The following is a 16,025-nucleotide window of genomic DNA, read 5'->3' on the forward strand; positions in this document are numbered from 1 at the left end:
TGCTTTAAGGACAAAATAATGCGGGCCGTTTCAAACATTAGTTGAAAACACGCAACTCTGATCACATCTGTAACGCGCATGCGCAAGTTCTTAGACGCTTGTAGAGCTTCCACCGGGGGCAGCGCGAGGGGAAGTGTGTCCGGGAGCAGAGCGACGTGAACGGGCTGATACAACCACGGCTATCGGCCCCAATACTCTGTAAGTACGTCAGTGTTTGAATGAAGCACACCTGGAACTATAACCAGTTATTTTACTTGTGCTGCCCACTCGATACGGGAAAGACTGTTATTTTGTTAAGCTAGTTAGCGTTAGCGCAGATAGTTTGCTAGTTAGCATGCTAGCTTGGAGCATGCTAGCTCGGAGCATGCTTAGCGTTCAACATGAACTGGACCAAAAGTAAACATCATAGAGTATTTTCCGTGTGTTTGGTGTTGCTAATGCGTTAGGTTCTTGCTGTACCCATATCATATTATTGCTGTTCCCATGTCATGTAGAAAATACACGTTTTTAAAGCAAATTTATCCGTTGAAAAGACGTTGCAAAATGGTTTAAAAGTGAAAGTTGTTTCAATGTCTATTCGTAGACGTTGAAAAGACATCTATATTTAGAACACATATCAACGTCTTTTCAACGTCGGGGTAGACGTTGATTCAACGTCTTTTCAACCAAAAAATGCTCACTGGGTAAGCTTAATTGGGGTTGCAGTGTTATTAAACCATTAAAAATCAAAGTATATCGTAGTGACATATAGTAGTGATGTAGTTATTAGGTCTTGTTATGGAATATTTTGCACAGATAATCTGTAAATAATAATGAGTCTCTGAGTCTAATATGTTTTTCTCCATTGATTTCCTTTCAAGAGGAAACAGCGACGTGCTCGGTAGACTGGAACCTTCCTCCTCTCACATCAGGGCCGGGCAGGTGAGGCCACCAAACCAACTTGTTGTGTCTCTCCAGCCAGGAGACTGGCTTCTAATCAGTGTGAGGCACTCCAGCTCTGGTCCTTTTCACGGCCACACCATCCCAGCACTTTATTATTTTTACTTTGCTATTTACAACCTTGGCCGTACAATGGAACATTTTGAAGGGTAACCTACTGCCTGCGTTTTGTCCGTGTTCTCTAAGGACTAATCCCCCTTTCTACGCCAACCGGTGATATTGTCAATGGATATTTCTTGAATAATCTTTTCAAGTATGAATTTTAAAAACAAGATGAACCCAGCTTAATATGTTTGTAGCTGTTAAATTGTCAATTCACCATAAATACTGAAACAGAAGGGGGACATCTGTGCATCGTTCAGCATAAATATGGGACATTATTTACCTTTCTGCTTAGTCTTTCATATGTCATTTTCAATGGGTGACCATGGGTGACCATTACAAATAAAATTGTGTTTCTGGGATTTGGATAAAACCTAGATGTCTGCGTGGTAAGATCCCTCAAGGGGAAACTGTCTGCATATCTGGAAGTGATCTAGAATAACAGACCCTATCTAATTTACAGAATGATTGCTCCAAGTTTGTTGAAATTCAGACTGTCGTGGGCAGCCACCTTGTTGACAGATCCATGAACATTGCATAATAACGTCTTTTTTTAATGCAATAGAATTACATTTTATGAATGGATGAGAATCTCTCTTCATTTCTATGAGGCTGTCTCATCAATAAAAGACACAAGAAGCACAAAGAGGTGGCCCAAATCCATCCAGTGTTTGTGTGAGACGGGCAAAGGACTGAGCGAGAGAGAGGGATGAGGAAAGAAATGGGCATCATTTAATAAAAGAGCCCCGAAAAGAGCAAAAAAAAAAAAAAAAAACCTAAAGAGGGACTGACAGATGGAACACAGTGGAAGTACAAAGAGAGCAAGGAGAGCTGAAGTTGAAGTGAGAGAGGGAGAGAGAGAGAGCAAGCGAGCGCTCTCTGCTGGGCATTGAGTAGGTGAAATGTGTGTGTGTGTGTGTGTGTGTGAGAGAGTGAGAACCAGAAAGACGGGCTGCACAATGCAATGGCTCGGGCTGGCTCACACCGATGCACATGTAAAGAACAGAAGCCACGGAAATGTGATTCTGCAAGATAAAAAGCAAATCACTTTTCCGTGTTTTTGCTCATCTATAATTTATCAAGCGGATCTTTCACTGATTTCTCTCATCCCGGCTCCCTTTTGACTCTCTTTGTGGTTTTGTGAAGGAGGTCACTGCGGATACCACGCAGAGCCACACAGCCTGAACTGCAGACTAAAAGGTATTTACTTTTTTTCTTTAATTGCTCATTGATGCTCTGCTAACGTGTGAACCAATGAATGCAAAGTGTACAAAATACAAACAAAAAAAACCTGCCACAATGTAACTGTCCTGTGAGGTCCGATTCCTCAGTATTATGTAGGCGAGAAGAGCAAAGTGGGACAAATAAGGAATAAGAAAACCTTCAAAGAAAAGACTAAAGTAATTTCCCATTTCAATCCAGAAGCGCTTTAAGGCTGAGGAGGGGGCTCTGCTGCTGTGCACGGGCGCTTTGGTCGCTGTGGTGCTCAGCATCGGGCAGCTGTGATGAAGGTTATGCACATCACTTCTGCCTGTCCTTAGTCTGAAGCCATTTGTTATTATGAAAAGACACATTTTAGGGGACAATCTCACTGTGAGGCTGGTTTCCAGGCGTCCCTCACTGGACTCGGAGGGCAGTGATGGTGGAAAAGTTCCTCCTCACTAAATGAGCCTTTTCTTGCTGAATCCTCCTTTGTGGCCATAATTGAATCCCTTGTGACTAGTTAAGACGCGGTTTCATATTCCATGTTCATTAGGAATCAGGATCGTGCATTGCAGTATTTACAACACAGTTACAAAGTGGGTTGTGAACCGTTTCACATTGAAATATGCACGGAATTAATTTTTGGAATAATTGATGTGGATGGAATAAGGTAGAAAGTGATGTGAGTGCGGAGAAAGTAACAATGCTAATTGTGCGCATGTAAAGCCTGTGCCATTTATCTCCTTCCCGTATAATTACCCTCCAGACACTTACAGCCTTGTGTTACATTTAATGGGACCAAACGAGAGCTCACCAACACCCACATTTCACGCATCTCTGTATAGCTGCGACTTGTCAGAATTCTTACCTGTTGGCAGTATTAATGGTGTCGGCTGGTGGAAAGGTGGAAGCCCTCTAAGGACCATAGATAACAAACACACGCACACAAACACACACACACGCACACAAACACACACAGCTCAGCTCTTTGCACTTTCATCCTTTAGATGCAACATAATTGACTTTGCACAGCCTCCTAAGACCTTCCCCACACAGTAATGCACGACAAGCACTGCTGGCTTTAAAAGTGTATCTTTATATTGGCGAAGTGATCCTGAGGGAATTCATTTGGAAAAGGAAGGGAAATAAGGCAGGCAATTTAAAGCCAAGTGGGCCCACCAAGATTAATGGCTTCCTAAGGAACACGAGAACAATTGATCACGTTTGAACAAAGAACATCAGGCGACGTTATCAATGAGGGGCCACTGAGTGATTATAGTAATGTGTGTGTGATCCCAAAAGACTGACAGTGGAGGGGCAAGAATAAAGACGTGAATTAGACTGAATTGGCCAGGACGCCGGGTTCGTCGGTGGAGATGTGTGTGTGTGTGTGTCTCTCTGATGCCACCATTACTGCCTACTTATTGCCACTTCGTCCCGTCCCCCCCCCCTCCCCCCACGCCACGTTGTTCCTTCCTGCTCCGTCCTGTTCGGTTCCTCCCGGATCCCTGCAGGAGTCCACGCGCGGGCCGGTCACTGTGGCAGATGTGACGATGCTTCTGTGGTCCGGTAATCCTCCAGGGTCCTGTAGGGAGAGATTGCATGACGTGCTGAGAGAATATCTTCAGTGACAGCTCCCTGCCGAGGAGGAATGCTGCAAGACGCCATTAGCTGCAAGCTACCATGGTCCCTGGCTGCGAAGCAGAGGTGCAAAAACCCACAAGAAAATGTTCCCTAAATCAGTCCCATGGGAGCATTATACTGGGCCATAGCTGCATGGAGTGATAGAAAACCATAAACCCATTCTCTCTCTCACACACACATAGATACTCGTTGGCAAGAGCAACACTGCAAAGAAACGCCCCACAGCGACCGAATGAGAGAATACATTCAAATACGATCACCTAAAATGACTCGTGATGACGTTGTAATTGTTATTTGTGGAGCTGACAGTCTTATTGTTGTGCTCATTAAGATGGAACGGGAGGGAAGAGCTGTTTCCCCCCCCACCCCCACCCCCGACTCCGCAGCCTTTTCATTGTTACCCCCCAGGGGAACGATCTGGAGGATCGCTCCGAGCCACGAAAACAGAAGCGAAACAAAACTGCAACACATCTCCCATCATGGAGAACTGACATATGTGCAACACAACTTTCATTCTGCCAAAGGGGGCTCAGAAAGGAACAACCGGAGGGGTCAGGTGGCCCTCGAGCTGGTGAACTTTGGCTCCATTCGGTGTCGTAACAAGGTAGTGAAGATCTGATTGGAGTCCGGAGCAGTTGTAAAGAAGCCGGTTTGCTCCAAATATCTCTGATGGAAACGGCGCATTTAATTCTCTCCCTGAAACGATGGTCGGCGCTTGATACCAAATTCATTTCAGTGGTTTTCTTCACACTTTCTTTTGCCCTCCAGGTTCACGTAGAGCACAAAGCTGAGAATGAATGGTCAATTACACCCCGTTACATGGGAGGTGGACAGTCTGCGATGTGGCCTGACAGCCATCCACACGTCTAACAGGATTCATCAGTCTCCTGTTGACTTTTGTCTCTCGTTGTTACCGTTGAGTCACTGGACGTGCAAGGTAAGTGAAACTGTCACTGGCGGACGGCCTGAATGCGGCTGTTAATCTGCCGTGAATTCCACCGGAACCGTGCGCTCATCACTGTGTGTCTGACCGCGTGTGACCTGCTTTCATCGTGTTTGAGGCCCGAGGTCTCGAGTCAGGAGCTCCGGGGGACACGAATAAAAAGTAGCAGGTCCGCTTGGAAAAGTTAGAACCGGAGTTGTGAAGAGTTGTCGGTTTTATCTGAAAGGTCTTTTTTCCTCTGGATCGGCACTTTCCTCCTCGTTCGTTTAGTTTTTCATGACATTTTAACGCACTCCTTGTCATATCGTGTGAGGAGAGCAAAAGGAGAATTAACGCTGCGTGAAATCAGGTCTTTTACTGACGGGGCGGCATTGCAGCGATGGGTAGACGTTCAAACACAGCGTGTGTAACGCACAGTTTGGTTTCATGTCTGCTACAGACACACACACACACACACACACACCAGAGATCCGCTGTCATGCGCTTCATCTCTGAAGACCACACAACGCAGATTGGCCCACATGCATCAGCTCTTTCAACTGCATGCAGCCACCTGAGCTTTGGCGACCGTATCAAACAATATTTACGGGGGAGGGAAGTCTCGGATATTGCGCAGGGGGGGGGGGGGGGGGGGACGCACACTCCCAGCCCATCCGTCAAGTTTGGCCCCGGCGAAGCCCTCGGCGTCCGCTCCCCCCTGACCCAGTTACATCCAGTCTGAGGGGAAAGAGCCCACTTTGATCTGCACGAGGCCCCCGACCGAGCTGACTGCTTTGAGTTTATTTATTTTAATCATTCTTCTATTTTTTGACTTGCTGAACATACGTGTTTGGAGAATCGAATGCTTGTGCAGTACACGGTAGGGTATCCATCAAACCCCGGCTTAGCCCCTCCCCCTTTATCTGCTACGTCAGAGCACCACCCTCAGACCTGATGGCCAGTGATTCACATAGAACAATAAAACGGAGCACCCCCCCCCCAGTTTAGTGACTCAACCCATCCGTCTCGTGTTGGCCCGAAAGGGTTCTTCGTGGTTCCTCGTCACTGGCGGCGTGAAAGGGGCTGAACGGTGGAGGCCCAATGAAAGAGAGACGGAGATATAGAGGACAGAACTTGGCTGCTCCACTTTCGCAGGACGTAAAAGTGGGACAATCTGTTCCTTGGATGGTCTCCAATTCTACTTTCCGGGGACCGATACACTGAAAATATATCTATACGCATGCTCTGTCCTACATAGGGAGAGAGCGAGATGAAGAGAGAGGGAGAGATTGACAAAAAGATGAAATGTGAGTTGAACTGGCTGTCAATGAGGTCTTTGAACTTCATGGGTAAAGTCAAACAGCAACACCGTCACACCAGGTACCCCAGCAGACTACAGTAGTGACGCTACACAAACAGAAGGTAGTTCACATTCGAATTAGTTTGACGTATCAAAAAAGTGCTGCTAATGTTTTGTTCATGAAGAACCTGTCAAGGCAAAGCCGTTATTGCAGGCTTAGCATGAAGCAAGACGTGCAGAAAAGCTCTGAGAAAAGGCGAAGTAGACGCGTAGAGACGAGCGACGCCGCTGATCCCTCTCTCTGCAAACCTCTCCATCCATCTCCGCCCTCGCAGGTGCTCAGGGAGGGAATCCGTCTGTCCTCGTCATCCTGATGTAGCCGCCGTCGGATTGTTCATCTCACTCCGTTTCCTTTCTGTCTGTGGAGCCCACGTCGGGCCTGATCCGCTGGAATCCCTCTCTCTGAGCCTCCACATGGCGTCAGATCATCAGAAGTCAAGCTGCTACCGGTTCCCCCCCCCCCCCCCCCCCCGGGGAGACGGACTCGCCAACTCCTCAGATCTCCAGATGTCCCTGTTTCCTCTCCTCTGACGTTGAATGTTCAAAAGACCGTTCCGAGACAGGAGCACATGAGGTCAGGATAAAGAACAAGGGTATGACGAAATGGACAAATCACGAGGGGATCTTCCCATTCTTATCTTTTAATAAATGTGAGTTTTTCTGGCAGAAGGTCTAGCGTCCCCCCGTGAGAAAGGAAGAGCTGACCCCCCTCCCCGCCCCCCCTCCTTTACTCCTCTCAATCTGATTACTCTGCTTTATGCAAACGACATCTCTCTTCTTGTTCCCCTGCCGCGTATTTCCCCCCTTTTCGCCTTTCCATCCCAGCTACGAGGCTCCCGTCAGCTGGTTCTTTGCCTGCTGCAGACTCGATGTTCAATATTTGATGAGTCTTTTGTTCGTAAATCAACCGTGCTCTGCTCCCTCCCGGTGTGCATGAATGATAGCGTTAATATGCGAAACCTTGTAAATGTTGCACAAACATTGCACCCTTGGTCAGCTCTTTTTTTTTTACAGGCTGATTGTGAGTCACACATACAACGAAACGGCCAGGTGAGGGCTGTGTGCTGCCCTGTAAATGCAGCTCACCTCACTCGCGGCTATCGACAGGCCCCCGAGACGCTCACATGTGCTGCCGGTGCTGGAATATCTTTATGAATAAAAGATGTATTTACCAGCCACACTCTCTCTCAAAAACATTCAATCAAAGCGCTTTGTATAATAAGTGGCTGGACACTTTATTCTCGAAGTGGTCACCATTTCCTTCCTTCAGCTCTCTGTGCTCTTTCTGTGACGCGTCCCGTCCTGTCACTCTCGTGGCGTCTCTTCCCTCAGCGGTGTTGCTCTTTTTGCCCGGAAAACTCTCAACTTGGCAGACTTCTTTTTGGCGAGTGAGACGTAAACACGCCACGGTTGGACAGTTTCGCATCCTGCATGCGTACTGCGTCCGATCCATCCCCATCATTCCAACACCGCTGACTGAATTATGGTGTTTTGAAAATGGTTCTCTTAAAACGTTGGTCTAATTGTAATGCATATTGTTCCATTGCATTAAACAAGCCATATTAGCACATATGTGCAGGCCCGACAGGTTTTGTAGATGCACTGAGCAAGATCTAGGTCACCTCTTTGCTGTTCAAAATGATTTCCTACAAATTCAGCCTAAACGTTACATCAGCGTTTCCTCACCTGAGGGTCAAGATGTCCACCAACGCGTTGGGGTCACAAGAAAAACCAGGAATCTTGAATTTAAACTTACGTTTCTAGACTTTTCTCAAATATTTGCCTCAACCCAAAGCCAAAATCTTGAGCTTGATTCTATTACCTAAACGTTGTTAGCATGTGCCATCTCTAACCAAACTTCCATCGCCCCTCCTCCTGTTACAGTCATTTCAATGTCGGTACAGACTGTGACCTCCTCCTCCTTCTTCATCTCTACATTATTATCTATGTCTTATTACAGGCAACTGTAAGCTGCGGCAGACACCTGTCGATGTCCCTGGTCACCAATAGAGAGGCCACAATAGAGGTTGATAAGTCAATAGTCGCCAATCACGCCCTTTAACCTTCATCAGCACCATGTTTTCTACATATTCTACTAAAACGTATCTGCATGTTGGTGATCTGCGATTGAAATGTTTAAGATCTGCGTCCTGATTCCATTTGATATTTTATTTAGTTCCATCTGTCCCGATACGCATCTATTTCAGGCTCACAAATCATACGATATTCAGAGCACCCGGCTGCCAAAGAGTTAGCGGGAGATTCCCCGCGTCATTCACCGTCATCATTAAGGCGGCTGTTGCCAGTGGTTCAGATCTGCACGATGGCAAAGACCCTACAGCCGAGACCCCCCATAACCAAGAGGGGGGCCCACAGAAGCGCCATTATGCCAAATCTGGAACCCACTGAAGCAACGACACAGTCTTAAAGCAAAAATCCACCCTAAGACACTTTCAGGATAGTGACGATGCAAGTCGTGCTTGTGGACCCTGTGCAGGTACGTGAGGGTGGAATTTTCCTTTAAGGGGCCCACGTTTAGCCGTTTAGCCCCATGGGTTCTGCCTCAGACATGCAGCAGGTCGGCCCCCGTTTCCACAAAGTAGCGATGATCTTGACCTCATGTGAAGTTTCACATCAAACTCACTCTTCTGCAGAGAACCTGTGATGCACATTTACAGGTTTTAAATATAGCCCGTCTCTCATCAGCCTGCTTGTCCCCGATGCATTCCCAGTGGCTAAATGGAAAATGTGGACCAGCAGTGTGCTCATTCACACATGTGGACTTATTAGCATTGCCAGTGGCCAAATGTTCTATTATTGCACGTGTCTTTTTACATCGTTTTTTAATTCACTTCATCAATGTTATAAGTTAAATGACCTTACGTCCTTCTCTGCCTGTGTCCCACAGCATGTTTCTAAGGACGAAGCCGGTCTCATGGGATAGCCGTGTTTTGTCTCCATGACAGCTATGTCACGCAGCCCTCTCTGCAGTGACACCCGCACAGCAAAGCATGCTGGGAAATAACCAGCACTTTTATCCCGGCCAGGATGACAGAGATGGGGAGGATGAGGAGGAGGAAGAGGAGCAGGGGAGAGAGAACAGAGAAGGGGAAGACGGACGTGACGCGGAGAACGGAGAGCTAGAGGACCCGGAGGAGAGGGAAATGACGGGCGGACGGCAATCCTGGGAAGGGAAACGCGGGGAGGTGGTGAAGCCGGCGGCCATTGTGGTCGGCAGACAGAGAGCGGACCGGCCGCTGAGGCCGGGCCACCTGAGCAGCCGTGGTGTCGCGTACCTGTCCAATCAGGCCCCGCTGCATCATCAGCCGGTCAGCAAGCAGCAGAGTTATCCCAATCAGCAGACCCACCAGGCGGGCCCGAACGCCGTCCAGAAGAGGCGAGCCCTGATGGAGCGCAGCATGACCACGGTGGCTCCCGCGGAGGACTCTTTCCCCACCATGATGATCTTCCGCATAGGAATTCCTGACATCAAACAAACAGTAGGTGCATGTTCTCGTCCAAAGCACTCGGGCCGAGCAGACACCTACACATGAAACAGTTGACCCCGATTGTGGAGTCGATGGGAAGTTAAAGTTGAGGCAGACAAAAAAAATGTCTCATGCAGCACAGTTTAGCTCCACAAATCTGCAACTAGTGAGGAAAATCAGTTGATCAAACAGAAAGTCTAGTCATCCATTGAAGGAGAAGAAATAGTTGTAGCATGTTCTTTCTGGTATTTGTGCCTCAGAGATTGAGATGGATGTAAATCAGAACTCATGGGAACTTGACACACACATTTCTCTTCTTAAATTAGCCAATAGACGCTTGCTTTGTTAGTGTTGACGTATTCGTCAGCTATGCTCATAATTAGTTTCCAGAAGGGAAGTTAGTCAACTCACACTTCCAGGATCTCCCTCCGCTGCACAGCGGCGGCAGGTGAGAAGCACACGCATTATCCAGGTGAAAAACGATGCCCCACTGTAACCCGTCGCCCCTAATCTGCCTTTCTCCATTTTCAACTCCCTGAACATGTCGACTGTTCCACATGGCAGCTAATATCTGCCCTCAATACAACAGTGATTGCTAATTATCTCATAGGCTTTAATGAGTTTGGGGAGAGCCGCGGAAGTGAGTGACGCCGGGAAGGAACGAATGTGTGAAGGCATCTATCAGAATGATTACTGTAATACACAGCGTGCATTCCACTTCTCTCCCAAGGATTATCCACTCGATCTCTCTCTCTCTCTCACACACACACACACACACTCTGTGTTGCACGACACACAACACTGCACAATTTACACCACATGTAAAACACACAACTCACTTATAAACATGCACACACACACACGCGCATACCCCCTTCATGTGGTTTACCTCCCGGGGACCACCAAGGCATTGCTACGGCAACGGGTGCCTGCCTTCACTAATGAACTGGTTGCCATGCCAATAGAGTTGGCTACACCATCAAATAGTGCAGCCTGGCGACGGGGGAGCGGCAGAGGGGACATGAAAGCGTGCTGAGCTGTGCAATTTTTATTTACAGTTCTCTGGAAAGGGAACCACAGCATAGACGCATACGTCTCACTCGGACCTCCGAGACCCCGGTGTTACGGACCCGCTCCAGGTCAGCCGTGCCCTGCGGGCTCCAGAGTTTAATAAGAAAAAAGAACAAAAGAGATGGTGCTGCTGTGGAGATCCAAGGAAATGTAATAATATGAGGAAATGGACAGTGCTGCACAAATCACCGTGAAATCTGGTTAGGACCAGTGCATCCACATGATACATCCAGAGGGATGTAGGAGCTTCCCTCTTCAAGCTAGTTTGTTCTTTCCCCCACTGGACTGGGGGCAAATCGGACCCTGAGATCAAAGTGAAAGAAAAGCACAAAGGGAAATATTTATCCCTTTACAGAATCTTTAGTTCTGGATCTGGTGTGAGAGAGAAAGAGGGCCGTTAAAGTAAAAATTGACCTTGATATCATGGATATAAGGACAACATAAGCCATCCGGTTTCAATGGATTTGACAGGTGATTAATTATTTAAAGTAATGTCACGTTCTCATGCATCCATCATTCCCCAACTGACGCTAAAACAGTCATGCTACATTATTAATCGGTAATGATCAAATTCCAGTGGCTTGCCGTTAAACCAAACCGACTAAATATAGGGACTCCTGTGGACTCTTGACTAATGTCACAAAGAGCGTGTTCCTGCCTAAAATACATTGACACGTCTCCCGCATGTGGACCGAAAGTCATTTTAGCGCAGAGCCTCCGTTTTTCCGCCAGCTGAGTTTTTTTTTTTGGTGTCAGAGACAGTTTGATTTCCCGTTGGTTTTATTGCCCAGACCCAAATGTTCCTCATTAATCAAGCATCTACTGCAAATGTGTGCTGAGAAGCATGTGCTGACCTCTCTGCTCCCCTGTGGCAACTCTCCGCGTCCGCCAGAGGTGTCTCCAGTTCGACCAGGACTGCATGGTGTGGAGCGCCAAGCAGGAGATCATCTCGTCCCTCAGCGAGTCGCTGTGGGACGTCTACAACTACGGCCTCTTCCAGCCGGCTGGAGACGGACGGGACGCCAAGTTCCTGGAGGAGGAGAGGCTCCTGCGAGACTACTCTCAGACCTTTGAGAAAGGGGTGCCTTACCTGGAGGTACGGAGGCGGGACTAGTGGGAGAGTGACAGCGCCGGGATTTGACATTAACTGGGGTCGTGAAGTTCAAGTATCCACGGAGCACAAACCTCCCCCCCGAATAATACTGTCGAATTGTAGTTCCCTAAGAATATAAATGTTGTTCTAGAGACTTCCAAACAACTGCATCTTTCAGCCTTCTGTTGTTTGATGCAATTACAGACGAATTACTCTGTTTTATTAGGATTCCCATGTTCACCACGGCAAATATAACATCCACCGCGTGGACTTAATTGCATTCTGCTCTTTTATGTAACCAACCAATTGTGTTATATTCCTCCACGTTTTGGGAAGTGGGCTGTGGTGACGTCAATGCGCGTTCGTCACGCGGCGATAGGATTGTGTGGCAGCGCCCCCTGGTGGTGCAGCGGCCGTAGGTGTTGGTGAGCTGGGTGGGGCCGAGAAGCGTCCTGCTTGCTCTCCGGGGTTTGGCCTGGGGGTGTTTGCGCCCTTGCAGAGGTTCCAGATGAGGACTGCCCCTCCCCGGCAGATCTCACTGCTCCATCAGCGTATCCTAAACATCAGTGATGGCGCATTCGTTGGTGTGGAGTAGTTTTCTGCACAGGTTTATTCCTCGTGATGTTCAGATGAAGCCAGTATCAACTATGAGGCAGGTTGCTCCTGGCCAAACACGTCTCTGATGCTTGAAATATGCAGCTATTATTTATTTAGGGCACAGCATATGATATATATACGGCTTATGTGGATGTGTAGTTGTTGCTATGGTGACAAGAAAACTGACCTGGTTAGCACATGTAATCACGGTTATATACATACATGCATTTGCAATGTGTTCTTAATCCTCATTTGAATAAGCTTTTCCCAAGAAACTTATATCTTCTACTTTTTTAAGTTTAAAGTAAAAACTATTTTGGTTATTTCCACCATTTCATCATCAACCCGAGCTGTGTTGCAGCATGACGATGAGTCACAGTTTTCACTCTCTTTCTGGTCCTCAGTTTAGGTACAAAACCAGAGTTTATAAACAGACGAATCTGGATGAAAAAGCGCTCTCCAAACTCAGCACAAAGGTATCTTTCTTCTCTCGTGTCCATTGAATATCGCTGGGGCGCACTCCTCATGTCCTCATCTCCTCTCCCACCGTTCTCCAGGCCAGTCTGAAGAAGTTCCTCGAATACATTCAGACTGGAGCGATAGAGAAAATGGCCAAAGTCCTCGAAAAAGGTCTTGATTCCAATTTTCACGACCCTGACAGTGGAGGTGAGTTCCCTGTGAAAAATAACAACTCTGACTAAATGTATTCCTCCGTTTCAAATCAATCGGGTTTGTGACACAAAATGCTTTCCACTTTTCTACCTGCCGTCCTCGCCGACCTTTTCCCCCTCCGGTCGGGTCAGAGACCCCGCTCTGCATGGCCGTGCAGTCCGGCCTGCCGATGGAGGGCATCAGACTGCTGGTCCAAGGCGGCGCTCATCTGGACTTCAGGAACAGAGACGGCTTCACGCCGGTGCACAAAGCTGTGAGGGCTCACAATCACGCCGGCCTCGTGGTAAGGACTTTTGAATTAAAGTCCCATATGAAGTGCAAACAAGTGCTTTAGTAGAACATTCATAGGGGACAAAGTGAAAAATATGGTTCAGTGCCAGTCACATGCGCATCTTACATGCAAATAACTCAATGTAGAAGTGAATAAATTGCAAATTCTGCAGGAAATTTGCATGAAACTGCATGAATTTTAGCTTAAAATGCAGAAGTACCTCGGACAGCTCCACCCTCATTAAAAAGCCTTCTCCGTCAGGCCCTCCTGTCCCTCGGAGCATCTCCGAACTACAAAGACCGCTGCGGCCTGACGCCGCTGTACCACACTGTGCTGACGGGGGGCGACACCTCCTGCTGCGAGACCTTGCTGTACTACAGGGCCCGGCTGGGGACGAGGGACGAGAACGGCTGGGACGAGTCCCATCAGGTAACCGAAGGGGGGGGGGACACTGACATGCCCCTTGTGGTCCCCGCGTTCGATGTCCCTCACCGTCGCACCTTCCGTCCCTCCATTGTCCTCCCGCACTCGGCCTTCCTCACTCGTACCTCCATTCTCTCTCTCTCTCTCTATCTCCCCTTCCTCTCCCCCTCTGTCCACAGCTCAGGGATGAAGAGGAGTTTGGAATGGAAGAGATACATAAGGTACTCTTCATCCTGACATCTCATCGTCCCCTGGAACATGTCACAGGGCGCCGGGGGAGGGGATAAACTCAAGTGGCCTGTCTTGCCGTAGATGAATAACGGCATTGTGTCTCATGTGGCATTCGGGTGAATTGGTGTTTGTGCTGCTAGCTGGTTGTCATGGTATTTTATGAAAGAGTAATTATGGGTCTAAATGTGGATTTTACACGGTATCTTCTTTCAATCCTACTTGTTTCTCTTTCAAAATATATTTCATTACTCCTAATTGTTTTCCACTGAAACTCTCATTAATGAAACCGCCCTATTCATTTGAACGTGTCTCTTTCTATGCTTTTTAATTTGGCTTAATAAAGGCCTGCCAGAACGGTTTTGCGCAGCACTTGGAGCATCTGTTGTTTTATGGGGCAGAAACCTCCTCTCTAAATGCCTCAGGGAACACTGCGCTTCACATTTCTGCCCTGTACAACAAGGCAAGTAGGGAGACAAATCCCCTGGCATCAAACTAGTATTACCATAATTACTATTGATGTTCTTAATGGAGGTGCTAACACGTCGCTTTCCTCCTCTGAACAACCAGGAGAGCTGCGTCCGCGTCCTTCTGTACAGGGGAGCAAATAAGGAGGCAAAAAACAAGCTGGGTCAGACCCCCTTTCAGGTAAATGGTCCGACTGTCAATCAAAACTGTGTCTCCAAGTAGGAGAGAAAAAAGCAGACGACGCAACACAACAGCAACAGATGATCGAGCTAAACTGATTCGGGCTTTGTTCTGTTTGTGTTTGCAGCTGGCGGTTTTGTCCGGTCACTTCGAACTCGGGGAAATCATAAAAAACCACAAAGACGCCGACGTAGGTAAGCGCCCCCCCCCAGGTTTTGAGGTTTGCAGAAATGACAGTGTCTTTTTCTTTTACAATCTCCCGCTTTCTCCCTAACGATCTACCCGATTCCTCCCTCCGCTTCATCCTGTCACATCCAACACCCCCTCCCCCCTCCCCCGTTGACCTTCACCCCTCCCATCCTCAGTGCCCTTTTTGGAATCGCCAAAGTACGTTCCCAAGCGAAACGAGAGCGCCCACACTCTGCCTCTCCCCCCGCTCCACGGCCACCCCCTGCTGCGCGCTAACAGCGATAACTCCATGACCCAGTCCGACCCCCTGGCCCCGCCCAACAAGGCTGCGACCAATCCCAACCCGGGACAGGTACTGAGGGCCGTTTGGGTGGCTGCTCATCTGCTGATCTCGTGATAATAGACGGGCTTTGCTGGTTGGTTTCAGTTTGGTTTGCGGGATCAGCTCTGACTTGGGTCGAACTTGTGTGTCTCCTGCAGGGCCAACGGAGGGCCTCCATCGGCATGAGAAGCTCCAGCAGCCCCCGGTCCCGCACTCGCTCCCCGTCGCGGGGCAGAGGAGGCCAAAGCGACACCGAGGAGCGGCACCGGCAGCCAAGAGGAAGACAGGGGTGAGGAGGGGAATATATATATATATATATATATATATATATATATGCGAAGAGGGGGCAAGTGGTAGTGAAAACATCTGATGCCTCAGATGCACGGTGTACAGTCGTTTTTAGGGACAAGAATCTCACGGATTTGAAGTGTGTAGAGGAGAGAAATCATCGCTTGCCTGAAAAACGTTTTTTAAAAGGGAAGCAATTCCACGTCAGAGTCTACGGCCTCGCTGTGATCGCCGTGACGACAAGCACAGCTGTAATGGTGTCAACAGGCTGGCGTTCATCACGCTCGCCATCTTGGCTCACGAGGACTAAACGCAAAGTCGACGGACTGACAGATCTGGTGTGCAATGCAAATATCCGAAAAAACATCCCACGGCGTTGGTTTGCACGTTGCATACATCTGACATGCGGTTTGCGTTTGCATTCTTTTCCGCTGGTGTGACTCAGCCTGCGACTGCGTGGCGAAGGACAGGCCGACAGGCTGCATGTCGTCCCACTTTGTCTCACTTGGGTGTTTTTTTTTTTCCACAGTGTGCAACACATTCTTATCTCTTGGTTTTGAAAGGG

At 48.2% G+C, this 16,025-nt stretch overlaps 1 protein-coding gene across 8 annotated transcripts in view; it reads left to right on the forward strand.

The window, feature by feature from the left end:
• Window positions 1–1,915: 1,915 nt before the first annotated feature.
• Window positions 1,916–16,025, forward strand: part of LOC119212559 (SH3 and multiple ankyrin repeat domains protein 1-like) — a 28,777-nt gene continuing 14,667 nt past the window's right edge. The window contains exons 1-15 of one of the 8 annotated variants that reach the window (XM_037463088.2): window positions 1,951–2,036; window positions 2,188–2,241; window positions 8,131–8,196; window positions 9,218–9,670; window positions 11,622–11,825; window positions 12,824–12,895; window positions 12,977–13,085; window positions 13,223–13,374; window positions 13,624–13,791; window positions 13,965–14,006; window positions 14,360–14,476; window positions 14,584–14,661; window positions 14,789–14,855; window positions 15,027–15,202; window positions 15,331–15,461. In XM_037463088.2, the coding sequence (XP_037318985.2) occupies window positions 8,161–8,196; window positions 9,218–9,670; window positions 11,622–11,825; window positions 12,824–12,895; window positions 12,977–13,085; window positions 13,223–13,374; window positions 13,624–13,791; window positions 13,965–14,006; window positions 14,360–14,476; window positions 14,584–14,661; window positions 14,789–14,855; window positions 15,027–15,202; window positions 15,331–15,461 (1,805 nt within the window). In that variant the 5' untranslated portion in view covers window positions 1,951–2,036; window positions 2,188–2,241; window positions 8,131–8,160. The other 7 variants (XM_062559997.1, XM_062559995.1, XM_037463087.2 and 4 more) reach the window with 7 other exon arrangements.

This window comes from Pungitius pungitius, chromosome 21 (genome assembly GCF_949316345.1).
Source record: "Pungitius pungitius chromosome 21, fPunPun2.1, whole genome shotgun sequence".
In the NCBI taxonomy this organism is placed as follows: domain Eukaryota; kingdom Metazoa; phylum Chordata; class Actinopteri; order Perciformes; family Gasterosteidae; genus Pungitius; species Pungitius pungitius.